We start from the raw sequence: 22924 nt of genomic DNA on the forward strand, positions 1-22924 counted from the left end.
AATAGTCAAAAGCTTTTTTAAAGGTTGTATCAATAGGAAATGGAAACGAACTTTCATAATTGTGAGCCGATTTTGGAATATATATTTTTGAAATATCTACAATGTATGACGCGGACATGGCAAACCTTTTACTAATTAGTATCCCAAAGAAACTTGAATTAAACAAGAATTTGGCTAAGAAGAAAAGTTTGTGGAAAAAAAAGATAAACAAGTATTGAGGAAGGATTCAGGAATATCCATTAAAATATTTAAAAAAAAAGTCAATAGAAATTCAACATTTTGATTTGTAACGTCATAAACTTGTGTTAAGGACAAGGCTTATTATTTTCTCAGTCCCAAATATCAGATATTTAAGTGGTGGCAATAAAAATATGACTTAACTCTTATTAGGGTTACCCTAGAAATGTGTCCCAGGAGGCACTCCAATACCCTTCTTTATTCTAAAATGTCGAGCGCCTGAAGAGAGCAATAGTAAGGTTTCATTTTAGTTGAAAATTCTTTTAGTTGAAAATTGAGTATGACTCAATCGGTCGGGGATCGAACCCATGACCTTCCGTTGGTGAGGTGGACGCTCTACCCTAAGCCGCAACACACACACTGTACATCCTTACACCACAAACCCACACCCTCGTATCGACATGAAGGTACATCGATCATCATACCACATCCACACTCCCGTCACGTCTACATGTGTAAGTACATCACACAATAAACTCACATCCTTATATCTGCGTGCATATGTCACCACACACCCACAATCTCATTTCTCTATACATTCTCTCATCTAGGTAAAACCGCACACCACAGACACACACACCATGCACACAACGAAACCCTCATTCCTCTATATACATCCCTAGATCACAAACTGCGCGCCACGTACCCTCGCAATCTTTTAACACATATTCTTACATCTTTGTTTCATAATTCAAGCAAGACATTCAAACTCTCATTATAAACATCACCCTTCTCATGCATATCACACAACACGTCCACATCTCGCTTTGGCGTAAATATGTATTCCCTCACCAACACCCTAAAATCTTTAACCACTCATCCGGCCACACCCTATCAAAACTATTTTCTTTCTCAAACCACATATCCACACTGTCATACGTCTGTACATGCTAAAACCACATAGCCACACCAAAAACTTATGTACATATTATGCTAAAACCGCACATTCGCGTCCTCAATCTCTGTACATTTAAACCACACATCCACACCAACAAGTTTCTGTACATGCTGAAATCACACCCACAAATCTCTATACTTCCTCAAACCACATATCCACACCGTCAAATCTCTGCACATCCTCAAACTGCACACCCATACCCAAAACATTCCGAACCACACATATATACCGTCAAAGTTATGTACATGCTAAAACCACACACCCACAAATATCTGTACATGCTCAAAATGCACACCCACACCCAAAACACTCTGAACCGCACATCCATTCGGTCAAAATGATGTACTTGCTAAAATCAAACACCCACACCCACAAATTTCTGTACATGCTAAAACCACACCCACAAATCTCTGTACTTTCTCCAACCGCACATCCACACCGACAAAGTTATATGTACATGCCAAAACTGCACACACATACCCAAAACATTCTGAACCACACATACATACCGTCAAAGTTATGTACACGCTAAAACCACACACCCACATATTGCTGTACATGTTGAAACCACACCCAGAAATCTCTGTACATTTTCAGACCATACATCCACAAAGTCTAAGTTATGTACATGCTATAAACACACACCCACACCCACAAATTTCTGTACATGCTGAAACCGCACCCAGAAATCTCTGTACATTTTCAAACCATACATCCACAAAAAAAGTCTAAGTTATGTACATACTATAAACACACACCCACACCCACAATTCTGTACATGCTGAAACCGCACCCAGAAATCTCTGTACATTCTCAAACCATACATCCACAAGGTAAAAGTTATATGTACATGCTATAATCAAACACCCACACCCACAAATTTATGTACATGCTAAAACCACACCCATAAATCTCTGTACTTTCTCCAACCGCACATCCACACCGTCAAAGTTATGTACATGCTAAAACCACACACCCACACCCTCAAATCTCCGTACATGCTTAAACCGAATACATCATGATTAAACCGCACACCCTCAAATCTTTATAATCCTCCACCCCACACCCTCATATCTCTATCCTCACACCAAAAACCGTCACCCTCACGATATATGAACGCCCCATGTCTTTTTAAATAATGCACACATGGCACTCAAAGTCTCATATTATGAACATCACCCACACATCCTCTCACATTTCGTCATACCAAACACCTACATCACCTATGCATTGACGTTTGTATTCCCTCACCAACACCTTCAAACCTTCATACATGCTCAAACTGCACACCCTAAAATATCTGTACATTCTCAAACCATACAACCACATCCTCAAAACTTTGTAAGCCTACGTTCTTAAAATACACACACTCACATCCTCAAATCTATTTAGGCCTATATTCTCAAACCCCACACTCACTCCATGCTCACACCATGATTATTACACGTGCCATACATCACATCACATCCTGACCACCACGGCCGCATTTGAGCATTCTCATCCAAGTACACCACGACACCACTCACCCCGCTCACATTAATATGACAGACATTGATCCTTAATACACCCACACATCAACACACACCCACACATCTTAAAGCCTGTGTATAGCTTTAGTAAAGGGTCAATAATGTGATTGATAATCGAATATCATCTAATATGACAGTCTTACTGAAGCGTAGAGACCGTTAGATATTTTTACAACTGCACTTCTCTGAGAAAATTTCAAATATTCAAATCTTAGATATATAGCGCCCTCTCTCGGCGATGCTTGTTTTAGATTAAATAAAAGGGCATTCAAGCACTTATCTTATAAATTTAGTGATTACATATCCAAAAGTTACAGACAAAGAACATATCTTGAAAGTTTCAGCCCATTCCATGATTTGGAATAGGATTTAATTGAAAGACAATACACACTGATATTTTAATTTGATCGGGTGACCCGATCAAGTTAAATTTCCATGTGAAATCGCAAAAGTTGTCCTGTACATCATAACTGTTATAGGGCATATCCATTCATATTAGCTAGCAATTAATTGGAATATTTTAGTGGATTTACCAAAACTATACACAAGCTATAAGACACACTCACACCTTTATAGCTTCACCTTCATCCATAGTCCCAGACCCCATCTTCTTTATCATAACACCAGCTGGACATTTTATGACGGCACTTCTCATCCATAAAAATATCTTGAAAAAGTATAAATAAACAAATAAATAAATATAATAAGTAAATGAATAGATACATAAATAAATAAACAAACAAATGAATAAATAAATAAAATAAGAAAATGAATGAATGAATAAATAATAAATAATTAAACAAATCAAATAAATATGCAAAATCGAGATGTTATTCAACATCCGGAGCTTCTGTCATATTATTGACTAAGTTTTACTAAGTCAAATCTGGATACAATCAACTAAAATTATTAAATGCTGAATGTTTTATTCAAGATATAAAAGCATATAAAAGTTATCACGTGGAGCGTTGTGGCCCAGTGGATTAGTCTCCGGACTTTGAAACAGAGGGTCGTGGGTTCGAATCCCAGCCATGGCGTAATTTCCTTCAGCAAGAAATTTATCCACATTGTGCTGCACTCGACCCAGGTGAGGTGAATGGGTACCCGGTAGGATTTTTCCTTGAACGCTTTAGCGCCTATTAATATGGCGGCTCAGCTACAGCCGGGGTAATAATATGATACAAAGTATCAAAGCGCAGTTGAGTATATGCACATAGTAACTGCGCTATATAAATGGACATATTATTATTATTATTATCAGCCATGAATTTGATCAGAGCCCGCGACGAAACCTAAGTTTAGGTGCATTTTTATTGCTTCACGAAAGCTTTCCTGAAATGCTAGACAATTTGTCGGCATTTGAAATGGTTGCGTGATCTCTGAATAATATATAGGCTGGTACTTCTGCTACGGGAATAAGCAAATATCTTCGAAACGAGGGAACAAAAGATGTACGACACACCTGGCATGATCATTGCATAATAATCTTTGTTTTTGTTTTAATGCAATGTAGGCCGTCAACTGTAGGCCACTGCACTTTATTCAATTTTATAACGGAATGCGATTTAATGTCAACACGTTCGCAAGGTCTGATCCAGTTTCGGCTGGTCTGCAAAGTTGACATAGGTGTCCGATTCGGTGTTGATTGTAATCATCGTTGTGTACTGTCCGGGCTACGTATTTCTTCGGTGTCCTTTACCTTTGCAAAAAAACCAAGCTTATAAAGTCAGCAGTCTTAGGTGCATCTGTCACATAACCTGACAGCTCAGTGTAGACCTTTCGTCGGAGGCTGAAACGAAAAGGGACTACCCTTGCCTATCTCGTTTGTTTCCACTTCACGCTTTTATAGTGTAGTTCCGGAATCTGCCATAAACCTAGGCCAAGAAGATGGAGAATCCAGTAAAATTTGACCCGATGTCATTCGAAGATGAGGCTGTCTTGCATAAGAACTGGCAGAGTATTGAGGAGGTCCGGAGTTCGAATCCCATCAAATGTGTTACAGCGACATGCAAAGGGGCTGACAAAGTTGTTGAAGTAGAATGGGCTTCAGGAGAAAGCCAGATATACCCCTGCATTTGGCTCCGAGACCATTGTCGTTGTAAACTCTGCTTTCACGCTTTTCACCAAACTCGACTTACAGATTTTATGGTAGGTTCGATTGTCATTTTCACTAAATAATTTCACATGAAAATATGATTTGACAAATCCTGATCCATTGTGGGTAGAGAGATGGAGTGGTGCACTTACCCTTATACCAGATAAAAAAAATGTATTCTCCTTTTTTTAAGCCCCCAAATTCCATTAGCTTTGTCGGGTCGCATTGTTTAGAGTAATGCGCGAATGCTTTTTGCATTTCCCCCGGAAAATAAGACCAGTATAGATGCATTATATTTAAATGAATCGAGTTCCCCCTTGGTCAAATATTTTTGCCCTCAATATTAATTTGCCTCTCTCTTTTAAATACCTACATATCATATCTTATTCGGATTTGAGGTGCATAATTCCCTTAGACAGTTTTCGTTTGCATTTCTTAGTCTAATATTCATTTCGAGTGAAAATTTTCAATTTGCGATGAGCAGGCATGAAATTTTCCAGCAAACCAATCGAATTGATTTACCTTGTGAGATTTCCCTAAAGATTGCTAGCGAATTGTATAGTTTGGTATATGGTGATTTATATTCTCACAAGATAGCTGGTTTATGCATGGAGTCGTTGGTGAGATATGTCCATTTATCCTGAAAATAGTGTTAACTTATACCCTCCGAAATCCGATATGTTGGATCCACACCTGCATAGATATATGAGTTTATTAAAGATAGCTATAAAACAGGACCTTTAAGTGTTTGCCACCATATCATTCTGTTCAAACACTCTACTCATAAAACTATTATTGATTATATGCCGAACCGTTCGAATTTATTTCAGATTGCCAAACTATTTTTTTCAGTTAGTAGATACCATTTACAGCTTGACCCTGAATAAAAGTTGACAAAAAAGTCATATGAGATGTTGGTTCTATGAACCGAGTAAGATGGTAATAAAGTGGGTATAGCCCGTAAATATATACATGGAATTTTATTTTATACGTAATAATTGATACTTATGCTACGAAAAAGTATGGGAGATAGTGGAAATCTAAAGATTATTAGCTATTGCAGGCCTCTTTACTATTGATTCAAATTCATGCATTTATGTTCCCTTCGGAAATCTTACATCTTTAGAAAAGAAAAACGAAATTTCATGAACAAAAGACATACTTAAACATAAAAGGGGGAGGTTAGATTATTTTGACGATTTTTACAAAAAAAAGATTGTTTTATTGTGCGCCTCATTTTTGCACCCAATACGCTGAGATGGTTTTAGTAATGAATAAAACTACGATAATTGTAATCCAGATTGCAGAAAAGGGTTGATGCTATGTCAAGAAATCCTCCGGCAATCTTGGGACTTTTTAGCAACACAATTGCTAAGTGGTAGAGGCTTAATTTGCAGCAAAATTTAATATGTTGGCAAAAATGTATCATTGACCCTAATCGCCTGTTTGGCAAATCCTATTCTAGGAGCAAGATCTCGACATCGGCGTCAAGAAGGCTACTGTGAACGATGATGACCAGACAATTGACATCACGTGGTCTGATGACCACCAGAGCTCGTACCCTTCCAATTGGCTGTTATGTAACCGCTTCGATCAAACGGATGCGGATCCTATTAGGGGTATCGAATCTGAGTACTGGAATGCAAATACATTGAAGACAAACCTCATGCGCCCCTTTAAATTCGAAGGTAATTGGATGTAATGTAAAATCTGCGGAAAATGCTGAAATGACATAATTTGGTGTAAATCGTGTAAATAGATAATCGTACACTGTGGTGTAAGAATTAGACCTTTGAATTAGAGTATTGATACTCCAATAACGATTTAATAAGATAGCAACGAAATAGTTCTGTGACCTCACTTTCGGGTGCCCGAGTCGAAGAAGTCGAGGGGATTTAATAGAAACTCGACTCTGAAGTTATGTAACACTGTTTGCTTCGACTGAGGTGAATATTTGAACTATGGAAGGCCGAGTTAGGCAGAGTTACCTGTATCAACACGATAGATCATGAACTGAAATGAGATACTTGATCAGGCACTCTTTCTTTCTTCAATTGCCCCCTCCCTTTGGAATAAGCTCCCATCTTACATAAATAATGCAAGTCTGTGAATTAGTTCAAATCCCTATACTAAAAAAACCTACATGTTTAATAGATGATTCACAGTTGTAGTTCGGTCGGTCAATTGGAAGTGCACATCAGATATTATTATTATTATTAGTTGCATTAGCTGTGTTATTTTCCGCTTACACTTTTGGGGGTTAAAATCCAAAGTTTAAATTATAAACAGAACACCCGCTTAAAAACACCCATAGAAAGCGCCTTAAAAACGTTATGCATCATCATGATTATAATTACTATAATTACCATTATTTTACACTTGTTTTATAGTTTTAACATTACAGTTGTTAAATATAATACTCTTACTTTTGCATGTAAATTAGGCCATTTTAACTTTATTTTTAACAACAATTAACGACTATTTCGGTGAACTAAAAATGTGATTTTTTTTAGTAGGGTCTATTGAATTAGTGAATAATTGAATGAATGGATGAATGAATAATGGATGCTTTATTTGTTACTCAACATTACTCGTTTATAGTGTTTATATATCAGGCCATATTATGTGCATTATGATTCATGGCTCAAGCGATTATCGTCTATTCAAAGGGATACTCCGGGCTAAAAATATTTATATCTAAATAAAAAGAGTACAATTCACAAAGCAAAATGCTGACATTTTCATCAAAATCGGGCAACTGATAACGAAGTTATTGAATTTTAAAGATATGCACTATTCTGGTAGAACAGTTCTAGGCATTTCCTCATGAATTTTCATTAGATGGGCTGATGATGTCACATCCAGTCTTCCTCTTTTCCTAATTTTAACATTTTGCTCTGTGAATTTTACTCTTTTTATTGAGATACAAATATCTTCAGCTCGGAGCATATGCTGATTTTATGTAAATGATGATTGGTGGATTACAAAAAATGTACCTTTTGTTAACCCCCCCCCCCCCATATTGGATCAATCAGATATTATCAACTCAGATCAGGTATTGTACGACATGCAAATGCATCTGAAGAGTGTAGGCCTGGTTTACATACAAGACACACCCACTGATAAAGGTCACGTGATGGATCTGAGCGAACGAATTGGCTACATCTGCGGGACGTCATACACCAAGTAAGCATACACACACGCTCTTTGAAAAAAAAATGCGTTTGTTTTAACAAAGAAAATAAGAAAAGGGAAATGTTCATAAGTTGCTAGGATTCCCCTCCCCCAATCCTTCAAGTATGGAGCTTGGTCTCAAAGGGAGAAGACACTTTTCATCCAAGGTTAAATGTTTGGTACAACTTAGGGAAGGGGTACGGGTCCTCGTTACCCACTACCACTTCCACCTATCCCGTTCTACTCTTGACGGTTTTACTCCCATGAACCAATAAAATAAACTAAAAAAAGAACAAATGGAAATGAAGAAAACGAAAAACATTATTCTTACATATCGGATGTAATAAAAAGAAATGAAACACAATATTTCACTTATTCACTCTTTCGCTTATCCACAAAGTGCAATTTTGGACAACATTGTAAGTATGGACATGTGGAAAAGGATATCAAAACACGCTCAATATTTTTTTTCAAGTGATCAGTTGTTTAATGTATTGTTCAAGAACATTGGGTTGTCTGAGCAGTCACAGAACGCATTGAGTCATTATCATTCTGTCTATTGTGTATCGATGGAGAGCTTGTTATCATCAAAGCTTATAAAATTGAAATGTTTGATGTTACATACTGCAATAAAAGACAATAAATGAATAATAAAATACAAATATAAATAATGATTCGGTGTCTAACATCATTAGGTTCCTTATTTGCGTAAAGGCGAGGATGTGCTTGTTACTGTTGCGTACAATATACCAAGCTGTAGTAATTGTTTGCATTGTCGTGTATTTAATGGGTTTGGGGGCGACACCCCCTGTCATCAACACCAAGGGAGAAAAGAATAGAAAGAGAAATGTATGGGCGGCTTTGGCCCCTCCCACCCCATCACTACAAATCGTTTCCAAAACCGAGAAGAAAAAAAAATAGTAAGGGGATATCCCCGCGATTATTTAGAAATATTGCCCCCACACCAATCATGTTGTGCAACCTCGAAAATTTTCATTCGTTGCGCGACTTACTGTCTTGAGTCCAAAACCCGGACATGTCACGCTTAAAAAAAATGTAATTTGGTTATTTTTTTCTAGTGTTAAAGTTTTTTATTGCAGGCATTTCACTATTTAACAGTTTGATGAAAACTGATTAAAAACAGTAAATCATCACATTCCCACAGGGCGCTATTAAGTTACTTCATTCTAAGTTATTGTCTCATACCGTGAGTTTCCATTAATTCATTTTCATTTCTACATAGTTAGGCCTACATGCTATTTTCCCTTGGGACGACCCGGGCAACCTACTAAGTTATTTCTATCCGAGTTTACGTTGTAAATAAACCATTTTGTTATGATTTTTTCTGATCTATTGATATGTTTGACCATCATTTTGTCGTATCTCGCTTATTACACAAGTATCGAAAAATATTATGTATCAATTCTATTGTAAAGAGAAATAGGATTCTGACTTATGCGATCACTCTTTATTTCGATTCCATTTCTTCCACCACTTTGACTAGGACGACATCACAAATCTACGGTAAGAGCGGATGGGCTTTCGGCCATCCTTCATATGGATTAGAGTTCCGCCCACTGCACTCAGATTTTTCCTTTATTGATGATCCACAAGGGGTAAGTAATATATAGGTGAGGTTTATTAAATAAGAGGGGGGGTCATTGGCGGCGGAAGCCAACAAATTTAGGGGGTGTCCTGAAATTTTGGGATGATCAGGTAAAAAATTGGACAAGCGCCACCAAAATTTTTTGACAAGCAAAAAAAAAAAAAAGGGTCATCAACCTAAATTTTAGGGGGGGACAACACACGTTTCAGGGGGGTCCACGTGACTCTAGGGGGGGACGCAGGAAAAAATTGACAAAAAAAAAGAAAAAAAAAAAGGTTATCAAAAAAAAAATTTAGGGGGGACACGTCCCCCCCCCGCTTCCGCCGCCTATGGGGGGTGGTGAAACTGCCCTACTGGTTCGCAAGAGATATCCGGATTTCTTTCAAAGCGAGCCATATTTCCCACAAAGCAATTCGTGGTGACGAATAATTTGGTATTAAATCTGGAAAATCATACGCCAAGTCTTTATGGGCTTCATTCATTCGATTCTAGATATCAAGGATTCCAATTTTGTAACAACATAAAACATTTTTTTTTCCAAATCACTTTTATATCTAGAACTAGATTTTTTTTATATGGTAGGGATCCATTTCTCGATATCTAAAAATCGTTTTTATTTTGTCGGTGCTAGAACGAACTCAACACCGCACGTGTGCAAAAAGACGCCCAATGGTGTTTCTGCGCGACAAAATGTTTAACGAAGGGTGTTTTACTACGGCTTGCCACGCGTATGCGCTTTATCAATTACTATTTCTATTTTCTCTTCTACTTCTGTACAGGTTGTAGCTGTGCAATGTGTTACTCAGATCGATGGAGAGGGTGGTGGCTATTTCTTTGTAGATGGTTACAAGGCGGCTGAAGATCTCAGGAAATCAAATCCCAAGGCTTTTAACCTTCTCACTAAACCCTGCTGGGAGGGACGTGTTAAAGGCTGGGTTGTCAGTGACAAGCATTACCACCATAGCGTCAGTGCACCTATCAAGTAAGTGACCTATCTTTTCCAAATCCTGTGTGTGGTTCGTCTTCAGCGGCCTTCCATTCCGTTTCTGTTACAAACTCTTTATACCTTTTTTTATAGATACTTCGTCTATCTGAATCCTTTTTTGGGTGGAGGGGGGCTATTTTCTATCCATCTATCCATCCATCTATCTATCTATCTATATATCTATCTTTTTATCTTTCTATCTAATTTTTCTATCCATCTATCTATCTATCTATCTATCTAACTATCTATCTATCTATTTATCATTTCCATCCATATATATATCTACCTATTTTTCTATACCATGTATAACTTTTTACTTATCTACTTATGCACTGATTCTCGCACCATACATGATGGCAGTAGCGGACCGTGACCCGGAGGAGACAAAGCATGGGGGGCGCACTGCATTGTTTGTGAACAATGCCTTGGCCCCCAATGCTTTGTCTCCTCGGGGTCACGGTCCGCCACTGCATGATGGTACTCTCTCCTACTTTTTTCTTTCTTGGGCATCGATCCTCGTCCAGATAAACCTAACAGATATAAGCCTATATAGTTATTGAAAATGCATGCATTTTCGGGGAGCAAATAAGTCAATACAGTGAAATTCACTGCCTAAATCACCTCTTTTTTTTACAACCTCTAGACTTAACGATGAAGGCGAGGTTACAAAGCTGACACTCTGTGATTTCTGGAGGACGTCTGTCATGAGACTTCCGGTCGAACAAGTAGGGGATGCGTACCGGGCGTTGAGGGCGCTGTATGATACTTTATACCGCAAGGATCATGTATACACCCACTATCTCAAGCCAGGTAATTCACCGATAAACATCCAAAACACGAATGTACATTTCTCGATCTTAGACAAAGATTCTATCATCCCAAGAACACAGAGAATATGTTTAGTTGCTACTTTGTGCTAGTTTTGTGCGTTTTTTGAAATATGTTTCTCGGAAATTATCATGCGTAATAATTACATAATAAGTATAATAATATATATGTGTTGTGAAAGAGATGAATCAAGGTTACCCAGAGCAATCCAATCTTCGGAAAAAAAAAATTGGTGATGCCAAAAAACATGTCTCTGCTGGGAATCGAACCCGGACCCCCAGCTTTGAATGCCGGTACCCTAACCACTAGGCCACAGAGACGAGTTAGTGGCTATGGCGACCGTCAGATAAACAGATTTTTGACACCACCAATTAAATTTCCTTTGTCGGGTGTAGGTGGGTTTTTAAAAAATGACAAGACGCCATGCCTCTGCTAAGGCAATGCTATTGCTTAGATTAAGTACATAATTGGGACAATTTAAATAAATGTGAGAAATTATACATGTACAACGGCTTTGGCAACTCTTGTATTTTAATATGTTGTGAAAGAAATGAATGAAGAAAACAGTGGTAGGCGTTGCTTAAATCAAGGTTTCTCAGAGCTATCTGCCCTTTGGAAAAATTGGTCCAGCTGAAGCATGGCGGCTTGTCATTGTTCGAAACTCATCCACACCCGACAAAGGAAATCTCTTTCTCTTTCACCCATGACAACTGGGCGTTGTGGCGTGCGCCTGTAATCCAAGCTGTGGGGAAGTTACAAATTGATGCAGAGGTTCGAGGTTCGAGCCCTGATCACGTCTTTCGGATGGTGACGTTAAAGGTCGGTCCAGACGTAAATAATCATACCTGATTGATACACGTCTGTCAAAAACTCGAAATACACATGACATGGGCATTTATTTTCACCAAAATTGATTTCACGTCTTTTTCAACAACGATTAAAACACATAATATTGACATGATTGGTGCAGAATTATATTCAAACTCTGTAGTTTTTACAGTATTGTTTCACGGTTTCATTCAAAAGCCAACCATGTATATTGACAATGCTCCTTCCATCTTCAAAGTTACTCAAAATGGTTAACTCTCGGTTTAAATTTATCCAGTAATAATGTTGTTTCCGTCTTGGACCTTGTAATTGATCCCTTTGATAATATATTGTTTGTGTATTTCGTTTTCTGGGGCTACGGATGAATAGGATGATTAATAAAATTGTTTGGTATTGTTCAAAATATTCTAATGATTTGAAAGTTAGGAAGGATGCATACATGAATCTGATAATTTATATTATTTCTCTTCCTTTTTCCCCTATAGGTGACATGTTCCTAATACATAACCATAGGGTGCTCCACGGCAGAGAGGAATACCATAACGCGAAGCCCTCTACAGTTCATCTGGAGACAGGTTACTTCAACTGGGACAGCTTCGATACCCGGATGCGAAGAGTGAAAATGAATTTGGATAATAAAAAGAAAGAGAAAAGTATCCAGTCAGTTTGTAAGATGAATGGCGAACAGAACAACGGCCTTCCAAGATAACTGATAATTTCATATAAACATGAAATCAATATGAAATGTGGTTACAAGATATTTATTTAACTGTACGCGGCATAATCGCATCTCTACTTATAATGTGATATGAATTTGTTTATTCATTACCATTCTATGTACATGTCGAAATATAATTAAAAGCGATTTTATCACACTGTGAGAGCAGATACCACCCAAAGAACAATAAAAACAAGTTTATGAAAATTATAGACGATGTCTTTAAGCCAACCAACAGTCATTAAACTAATTGGTAACACATTGAGTGGCAGAACGAGTTATTTGGCAAGGGCGACGAGAGTACATGTATCTCGCATTTACTGAATAACTGAGCGCGAAGTGCAAGCTTCATTAGGTCGACTGTAGTAATCACCTTATACGGACCCATGTTGGGGTCATGGAGAACAGAAAACAGTCCTCATCATTATGAATAGATATTTTAATGATTATGCTAACCTTTGTTCTCATTAGAATTAGTACATTTACTAACTCGGATAATGCTTGAAGTATTATTGGTGGGTTTTCTTTCGGTCCTACAACATTGCATCTGTCTTTATGCTATCTTTCTACACCTTGGGGGAGCCATTTGAGTGGGACACGATCCTCATTTTGAGTACAGCTCAATATTGATAAATCTTTGTAATTGTAATTATTGTGCTTTATCATGTTTATGTGGAGCGTTGCGGCCCAGTGGATTAGTCTTCTGACTTTAAAACAGAGGGTCGTGGGTTCGAATCCGACCCATGGCGTAATTTCCTTCAGCAAGAAATTCATCAACATTGTGCTGCACTCAACCCAGGTGAGGTGAATGGGTACCTGGCAGGAATTTATTCCTTGAAATGCCACCGCACTGTAAAAGGCTGCGGGGTTAAAGCCGGGGTAATAATATCCAAGTCATTTGAAAGCGCATAGGGATGTTATGACATAATGTGATATGAGCTATACAAGAAATGTGTTATTATATTATTATTATTATATGCATGGAGATGAATAAACGTAGGTTTTTGTTGAAAAGAGTTCAAGAAACATGTGTGCATTATTTTTCTTCAGGATCTTGACTAAAGGCTGATTATTCTTTTTTATAAACAATTAGGTCGTTTCCATCAGTTCATTCTAGGTTTGAATGATGCACATGTGTGTTTTTGGCCCCTCATGTGATAAGCATTTATTCCTCCCCCTCCTCCTCCTTCCTCTTCTTCTTTTTTCATCTTCCTTTTCTTCTTATTCTATCTATCTATCTATCTACCTACCTGTCTGTATGTCTGTCTATCTATCTATCTATTTATCTATCTATCTATCTATCCATCCATCCATCTATCTATCTATCTGTCTGTCTGCCTGTCTGTCTATCTATCTATCTATCTATCTTTCCTTTTTTCTTTCTTTCTTTTTTTTTTCCTTCGTCTTATTCATATTTTGCTGCTGCTGGTGATGATGATGAAGACTAATTTGTTTTACTCCTATTTCTCCTCTTACACAACATGCTATGTCCAAGGTTGGATATCCCTTTATCTGTGATTGAAACACATTCAATGATTGTAATAATGACTGGTGTTCCATTTGTCGGAGGCAATGTAAATAAGCCATCATCTGCAAAGAATTGAATATGCCGCTTTACATATTTAGCGTACTGCAGTTTCCAATAGTCCGCACTCTATGCCTCCAATATTCAACAATAGAAGAACAATTTTAATCAACAATTTTCCAAATTTTGAATGTACTGAAATTGATCTTGTTCTCCGTTGTAAATCAAACCAACATTGTTTGCTTTCTATCAACACGTTAGATTACATGAGCCTAATAAATACAACAGGAAGGCTAAAGATATTCGTTCGCCGACCCAACACATTCGAATTTGTTTCAATTTGATAATGCTGACTGACAAAAGTGTATGAATATTATTGAAAATCTAACACTGATTCTAAATATGGTACCTACTGAACTTCCTTTCCCCAAATTGGGAAGATATATGAATGACTTTGGAACTGTTTTTGACTGGCGGATGAATTAGGGTTATTTTACCGACTCAGTTGATAAATTTGATCCCATCATATTTATCATAAATGGCGATTTATTTTTAAAATGAGCTTGCTACGATACTCTTCTCTGGTCAGATATGGAATGTCGGATATATATCCTATCCAATTGTTGTAAACATTCGAGCCTCTAATTTCACGTTTATTTTTGATGAATTTTTCAAAAGTGCCATTTTAACACACACAAGTCTATGGGGAATATTTTACGCGCATGGAACTGTTACTGTGGTAAGTATATAAACAAACAATAGATGCGAGCGGGGGGGGGGAGATTTAAGAACATCTAAGAACATTGTGCCATCATATGAAAAAGATGATTGATTATCTTACTATTCCTTTGCGAGATCGATATTCCAATCCTGAAAGGAAAAAATGATAGTTCAGTTATTAGGAATAACTCATGAACACATTAAGGCCTGAAAATTGGACATTTTGGCATTTTTATAATGATGAATAGGATAATGAGACGATAAAAATTCTTAAATGAAGCATACGCACTCATGAGTTATTCGAGTGTTAATGTGGGTGTGTATCAATTAGGGAATGAGTATGAGTGTATGAAGTGCGCATGCGTGAGGTATTCTTTTAATTGTAAGAGGAAATGTGTGAGGATGTGTGTCAGGGTGTGTGTGTGAGGGTGTGTGTGTGTGCCTATATGATGCAATATTCGAGATATGCGTATGTGGCCGTGTGTGACGGCCACGAGCCGTCTGCATGATGACTGGGAATCGTCCGATAAAACCATGGTCGGAGGTTGGCAGCCATCGCGATGGTAATACGATGCATCGCCTTCAGCGCATGTCCGTCGCAGTGAAGTTGCAGTGCAATCGCCTCGAAGGCTAAAAAAAATTAGAGGAAGATTCTGCTACGCTTTGCGGGATTTACACAGATGGCCATGGTCGCCATGATCGCCATCCTATTGAGATGTAGCAACAGTATCTATAATCTAACCACTCCAAAGTTTTTCTACGAAGTCAGTAATTTTCAAATTCTTATAGGAGTATTTCATGATTTAGTGTCAAGGGCCTTGAAGAGGCGCAGAGGAAAAACGCATATTGTCCGTTCAAAGTTATTGATAGCTTCTGTGATTTTCTCAACAATAAGAGAGCAGCGTGACGTATACCGCATACATTTGATATTTCGCAGCTTTGTTATTCTGAAGGTTCGTATTTCCGAAGGTTCGTAATTCCGAAGGTTCGTTAGTCCGAAAACGAAATGAGGTTTGTAATTCCGAATGTTCGTTAGTCCGAAAACGAAATGCTTAACTAACGTTATTTCGTTTTCGGACTAACGAACCTTCGGAACATCGAACCTTATTTTGTTTTCGGATTGTCGAACCTTCGGAATAACGCCACAAATGTTCGGAGTGACGAACCCTGGCCTTTTACGTTTTCGGATTAACGAACATCGAGGTATAGGCAATTTACGTGTTTCGTAATTACAAACCTTCGGAATAAAGAACCTTCGGAATTACGAAGTGTAACCGACGTATACTATGTCTTTGGCGAAATCTAAAATGAATATCGCTAATTATATTATATTATATTGTGTTTATTCCATAAATGTAAAAATCTTGTATAGATCTCGCTTTCCATAACTTTAGATAAAGTCACTTACATTATACTTTCGCCCTTTAGTACACTAAGTCTGGTATTATAATGGTTATTTTCATATCGTCACCATCGTAGGACGTCATTCATGAATACATATTAAATATGTATACTAATGGATTAAAATGAATTCTACAACATCCAATAATGAAGTATAATCAGTACATTGTGCTCACAGCTCTTTTTTATAATGTTTAATTGTTCACTGCATCGATAATTAAGAATAATGATAATACGCAGTTCATGTAGAGCGAATATCAAATTGTGACGATTTGCGCTTTCAAAGGACTTGGATGTTCTTTACTCCAGCTTTAGCTTGGCGGCCGTAATATCTTAACGGCGCGACACATTTCATGTTATTAATCCTTACTAGCGGCCTGTTGCATACAATTTTTGTCATTAAACATTTTGATCCATTAGTATACATATTAATACGCAGTTCATGTAGAGCGAATATCAAATTGTGACTATTTGCGCTTTCAAAAGACTTGGATGTTTATTACTCCAGCTTTAGCTTGGCGGCCGTAATATCTTAACCTTACCAGCGGCCTGTTGCATACAACGTTTGTCATCCAAAACTCTGCCAAAAAAAAACCCACCAGAGTTTTTGTTTTTTTTATGCGACAGGCTCCAAGTAGTACAAATAGAAAATTAAGGTTTTGTTAAGTAAGTCAGTAAATATCTTTTATGTTAGCGTATATTGTCGGCTAGATTTTTTTTTTTCAATTTGTATGAATTACCAATTCTACACATGTGTATTAACGATGAAACCCTGGATTTGCGTTATTTTTTACTCTTTTCAATTTATTACCCTGAGGAAAGCAAAAAATCAATTAACCAAATTGTTTCATTTACGAATAAAGGTTATGAAAAACAGTCATGGCTGAATGCAGTAGCCTTTGATAAATACCTATCATGCCTATAATGCCCATGATATGGCAGCAAAAAAATAACCCATATCTCGTTATCGCATATTACCCATTTCTAATTAAACTGTATGCACCAGTGCGCATCCTTTTATCCACTTGAATATCTAGTTTCCATGACGTTAACGGTCTCATTTTATCTCGTTGGTTTATCAATCATCGCGACCCGCTTCAATGAGACGGCCTATTAGCACTTCTCATTTTTCTTATTCATGTTATTTGGCGGCTCATGATGGTGCACGAGTTGTAGAAAGATGCATAGGACAAATGACCGAGAGGGTGGTTTAACACAAGTGTTGGTAAGTTAAAGGTGGTTTTACACAGTTAACGCGAAACTGTTTGGAACGTGTATGTGGAAGAGCCGTGGTGTAGTGGTTCTGACTCTCGCCTTGTAAACAGAGGGTCGTGTGTTCGAATCCCACCGCGGTCTAGCGTCCTTTGGCAGGGCGTTAATCCACACTTTGCCTCTCTCGACCCAGGTGCTAGTTGGGTACCCGGTAGGATGCGAAAGATATTGCATGTTTGATTTTGCCAGCGCCATAATGAGGCTGCGATGAATGCAAGGAATGCTCCCCAGGGAGTGTAAATTGTGCACTTTTCGTGCAGGATTGAAATGAATCCAATGACCGGGGTAATAAAATGCTGTAACGCGCTTTGAGCCATTCTGGAAAAAGCGCTTTATAAAAATTGGCTATTATTATTATTATACAGTGCTTCCCCAAAAAAACTATACACTTTTGAAATGGCTGCCAAATAAGAAATGTAGCACTTTGGGGGAAAAGACTTATAGATATGGAAAGCCAATAAAGTCAACTTTCAAATGACACGAAAAAGTTGGAAAATTATTCATGCTTGAGCGAGCACTGCCCACTGAAACAAAGGGTATGCAAATAAGGGTGGGCTGGAATTAGCCTTCCAATTTCTTTCAGGTTTTTTGTTTGGTACTTGCAAAGTTGAAGGTTATTTGGTGAATTAAAGATCAGATGTGATCAGTTTGTTTTTTGTAAAAATTTCATACGTTATTAAATTGAAATTTAATGCATGAGTGATCATGAATTGCAATTTTTAGTGCAGTTATCATGTGGATCATGTGGATCTCAACAATGTGTTCATGATAGTCAGGAGAAGAGGGGGTAATATGACTTAGGTAGGTGAAGTAGGTTTATGGGCTAAAGGTCAACAGAACATTTAGCAACCCCTCCCTCCATCTCTACTCCCCCCCCCCCCACTTCTCTCCTCCTGAGAGACTAAGCTTGGCCAAAGTGCTGGTAGCTTCATGGCTTGGCTAGGCTGGGCAGGAATTAGCCATACCAGTGCTGGTAACTCCTTTGCCATACAGTTTTTTGAGAGGTTAGTCCTTTGGAACTTACAAAGCTAAGGGTGTTATGCTATTCATGAGTGAGATAAGTTTTGGTTTTAATAGGCAAATTTCATGAATTACTAAATTGAAATGTAATGCATGAATGAACAGGAATTGTAATTTTAGTGTAGCATATTCATCTTGTGGACATCAGAAGTGTGTTCGTGAGAGTCAGAGTAATGTGATGGTACATGTACCTGTTACAAGCAAGATGGTGAGATATGCTAAGACTTGGTTAAAAGGGCATTCCTCTTCTTTTTGTCCTTTTAAAAATTAAGTCATATGTACCTTCCCCTCTTCAACTCCATTTCCCAGCCCCCCCCCCTCTCTCTCTTTGTCTCACCTCCTGGATTGTAGCCTTTTCAAAACTTAACTGCCAAGTGACCGGTGGCTGATGGTCAGTTTGAATGATTACCAAAAAATTTATTGATTATGATGATTAATGAAATAATTTATTGGAAAAAAATGAATGTTTGATTGATCACATTGCACATTGAATGAGTTAATTTACTGATAAATTGTTGATTAAATGATTGTTAGGAAAAAGTTGATGCCCTAATTCATAATTAATCATTAAACCAACATTCTGCTCTGGACTTCATGCGTACATGAGAATAGCCATCAGTCTCTCAACCGGAGGGGAGGCCGGGAAAGAGGGAGGGGCGGGGCTGAATGTTGTGTTGACCCTTATTTCATCAACCTACTTCTCCCACTTAAAGGGGAAGTTCACCCTGACAAAAAGTTTATTGTAAAAATAGCAGAAAAAATAATAAAAAATATTTCCGAAGGTTTGAGAAAAATTCATCAAATAATTAAAAAGTTATTAGAATTTCAATTATTTGATTTGTGACGTCATATGCGAGCAGCATTCCTACATAGCGAATGGTAAAAAATCAACGAAATGTCATTTTCTCAGAAAATTGAAAATGGTTTTCACTGTAACTTTTGTATATCAATAGACAAATCGTTTCACACCCGATCATGAAAAGAAAACAAAATTAAGTCATCAGGAACCATACAAAATTTGAAATTCATACATTTTATATTACATAACACATGGGGCAGCTGCTCGTTTATGACGTCACAAATCCAAAATTTTGAACTCTAACAACTTTCTTACTCTTTAACGGATTTTCCTCAAACCTTCACCAATATTTTTTAATATTTTTTATGCTATTTCTACAACAAAGTTTTCTTCAGGGTGAACTTCCCCTTTAAGCCCTATCTCACCCCCTATTCTCCCGACTGGCCGACACCCATGGACACATTGCTGAGATCCCCATGATAAAGTTGAAATGCTGCCCCAAAATAGATCCAAATGATAAAGTTGAAATGCTGCCCCAAAAGTGTAATTTGTGTTCACTCATGCATTAAAGTTCAATTTAATAACTTATAAAGTTTGGTTAAGCTATCAAAACTGATCACGGTCGATCATTAATTTATCACAACGCCCTTAACTTTGCAAGTTCGAAAGGATTTGCCTCTTAACAACTGAAATAAATTGGAAGGCTAATTCCAGCCCACCCTAATTTTCATACCCATTGTTTCAGTGGGCAGTGCTCGCTCAAGCATGAATAGTTTTCCAACTTTTTGGTGTCATTTGAAAGTTGACTTCATTGGCTTTCCATATATGTGAGTCTTTTTCCCCAAGGTGCTAGATTTTTTTATTTGGCGGCCATTTCAAAGTGTATAGTTTTTTGGGGACGCACTGTATATGCGTTTGTAGGGGGGATAGACCATGAAAAAGGTAATTGTACGCAATAAAAAAAGAACCATGGCCCAGACCCTGTTAGAAACGACAGTAGTCATAGTGTGTGTATTCCTTTTGTACTTTTTTCTTCAGTTCCTCTTAATCGTTTTCATCAGGTTTTTTGGTTGCTTTAGACGACGTTTGTACCAAAATTATATTAAACCAAATGTTTGTTATGAAAACGATTATTTGATTATAATTTGCATTCTATTTGTAAATAATTACTATTATGTAATATAACAATTTTCATTATTTATATAAATTACAAGTTATTCTGTTTCTGTTTAGGTAACTCCCGCAGGAACTCTTCAGGCATGGCCGTCGCTAAGGGGAAGGGGGGGGATGGGAAAACAGGGACTGGTGGTCACACAGGACTATTTCACCGGCTTCATCTACCGACAGTGATCAGAATGGCCCGGTTGTAGGTCTAAATCGCAAAAAAAAAAAAAATAAAAATAAGCTCGCGCTTCGTATTCGCATCATTTATTTAGCAAATCCACACCTGTCAGAAAAATAATAAACTGTCGGGTCACTCAGGAATGTTCCAATTGCCTCATGTACCGACAGTGATTAAACGGCTCGGTTGTTGTTCTAAATCGCAAAAAAAAAATCGGCTCGGGCTTCGCGCTCGCATCATTCAAGAAGTGCAAAAGGAGTGTTGACTTTTTAAGGCCTTGATTAAAATCTAGGCTTGCGAATCGGCTTGTGATTCGCGCTCGTAATAACTGTTAATGTAAATATATATATCTTCACCTTTATGAAAAAACACCGTTCTTGGATTGTCTAATCGTCCTGATAAAAACATATTCATCTCGCATTGTTTCAGTTGGAATCCAATGTTTTTTATTGTCCTTAGTATTGGAAAAATGAGCTTGCGCTCTGCGCTACCGTCAAACAATAACATATTTTTTGTTTAAATACCCATCCTGTTCAAAGTTACATCGCTTCGAATGTCGTGTTTATAGGTCACTCTAAACTTACCTGGCACTTCGTGCTTGCATCATATATCTAATGAGATCCATTATCCTCTACACATTTTTTCCTTCATGTTGGACAGTGCTTAAATTTCCCTCAGAATATCGCATTAAGATACGCCAATTGTTGAATTGCATTGGGCACACTTGAGCTTGTTGTTTATATATAAAACAATTGTGAAACTATCAAGTTTCAATAATGTTAAGTTCTTAAGCAGTTGTCAGCTAGCGCTTAACTGACAGTGATATAAATTGCCTTTTTTAAAATCTAGATCTAAAAAATTGTCAGGTTGCGCTTCGCGCTTGGATAATATATATGCATATACATAATACACACACACACACACACACATATATATATTGCACAGAAATTCGCCTTAAGTAAGAAATAAGTACATATATATATATATATATATATATATGTGTGTGTAAAGTTATACATGTACAATCATCCATTTCTTACAATATATATATATATATATATATATATATATATATATATATATATATATATATATATATATATATATATATATATACAACATGGAAGCACCGTGGTGTAGCGGTTCTGACTCTCGCCTTGTAATCAGAGGGTCATGTGTTCGAATCCCACCATGGCCTAGCGCCCTTTGGCAAGGCGCAAATCCACACTTTGCCACTCTCACCCAGGTGCTAATTGGGTACCGGTAGGAAACAACCGCCATTGTGGTTGGTTTAGCAAGTTTGCGCCTAACAGGCTGCTTGGAATGCTATGAAACCAGTGACCGGGTAATAATAATTGTGAAGCGCTTTGAACAGTCGTAGATTGATAAAGCGCTATATAAATGCCAATTATTATTATACATATATAAAATACAGTGCGTCCCATAAAAAACGAAACCGAGATTTATCGTTGATTTATTATTACTCAATCACAAAAACAATAGACAAATGACCTACCATTTTAAAAGCTTAGAAACTCCTCTTTCATCTGAAATTGCTTAGATTATTTCTCATTCACGCATGAGTGAGCAAAATCAATTTGATACCAAAAAGTCACTTGGCGGGCCGTATCTGGGTTTTAAAAAGAAAACCACATTTTTAAAATGTTCAATACCTGCTCTTTAATTGATGGCTCACTTTCAGAAAATGGTCAATTTCACGCCTTATTTCAAATAACCAGAACCTTGTTATTTCTTGACCATTTTCTGTAAGTGAGGCATCAAATTAAAGAGCAGGTATTGAACAGGCTAGCGTCCAAACTCACTCGACACTCCGCTTTGTTGACGATCAGCCATGCATTAAGTCTTTTGTTACCGTGCGATAGCTTTTGTGGGAAACCGAATAAAACACGTTTATTTGATGAAATTATGGAAATACATGCATTGTTT

The 22924-nt window shown here is 37.4% G+C and overlaps 1 protein-coding gene across 1 annotated transcript; it reads left to right on the forward strand.

Annotated features, from left to right (window-relative positions):
- Window positions 1-4224: 4224 nt before the first annotated feature.
- On the forward strand, window positions 4225-13517 carry LOC121421629 (gamma-butyrobetaine dioxygenase-like). The gene is made up of 7 exons (XM_041616393.1): window positions 4225-4812; window positions 6225-6447; window positions 7795-7945; window positions 9438-9549; window positions 10319-10521; window positions 11168-11334; window positions 12666-13517. The coding sequence occupies exons 1-7, from the start codon at window positions 4552-4554 to the stop codon at window positions 12887-12889; spliced, it is 1341 nt and encodes a 446-aa protein (XP_041472327.1). The 5' UTR covers window positions 4225-4551; the 3' UTR covers window positions 12890-13517.
- Window positions 13518-22924: the final 9407 nt, after the last annotated feature.

This window comes from Lytechinus variegatus, chromosome 9 (assembly GCF_018143015.1).
Source record: "Lytechinus variegatus isolate NC3 chromosome 9, Lvar_3.0, whole genome shotgun sequence".
Taxonomy (NCBI): domain Eukaryota; kingdom Metazoa; phylum Echinodermata; class Echinoidea; order Temnopleuroida; family Toxopneustidae; genus Lytechinus; species Lytechinus variegatus.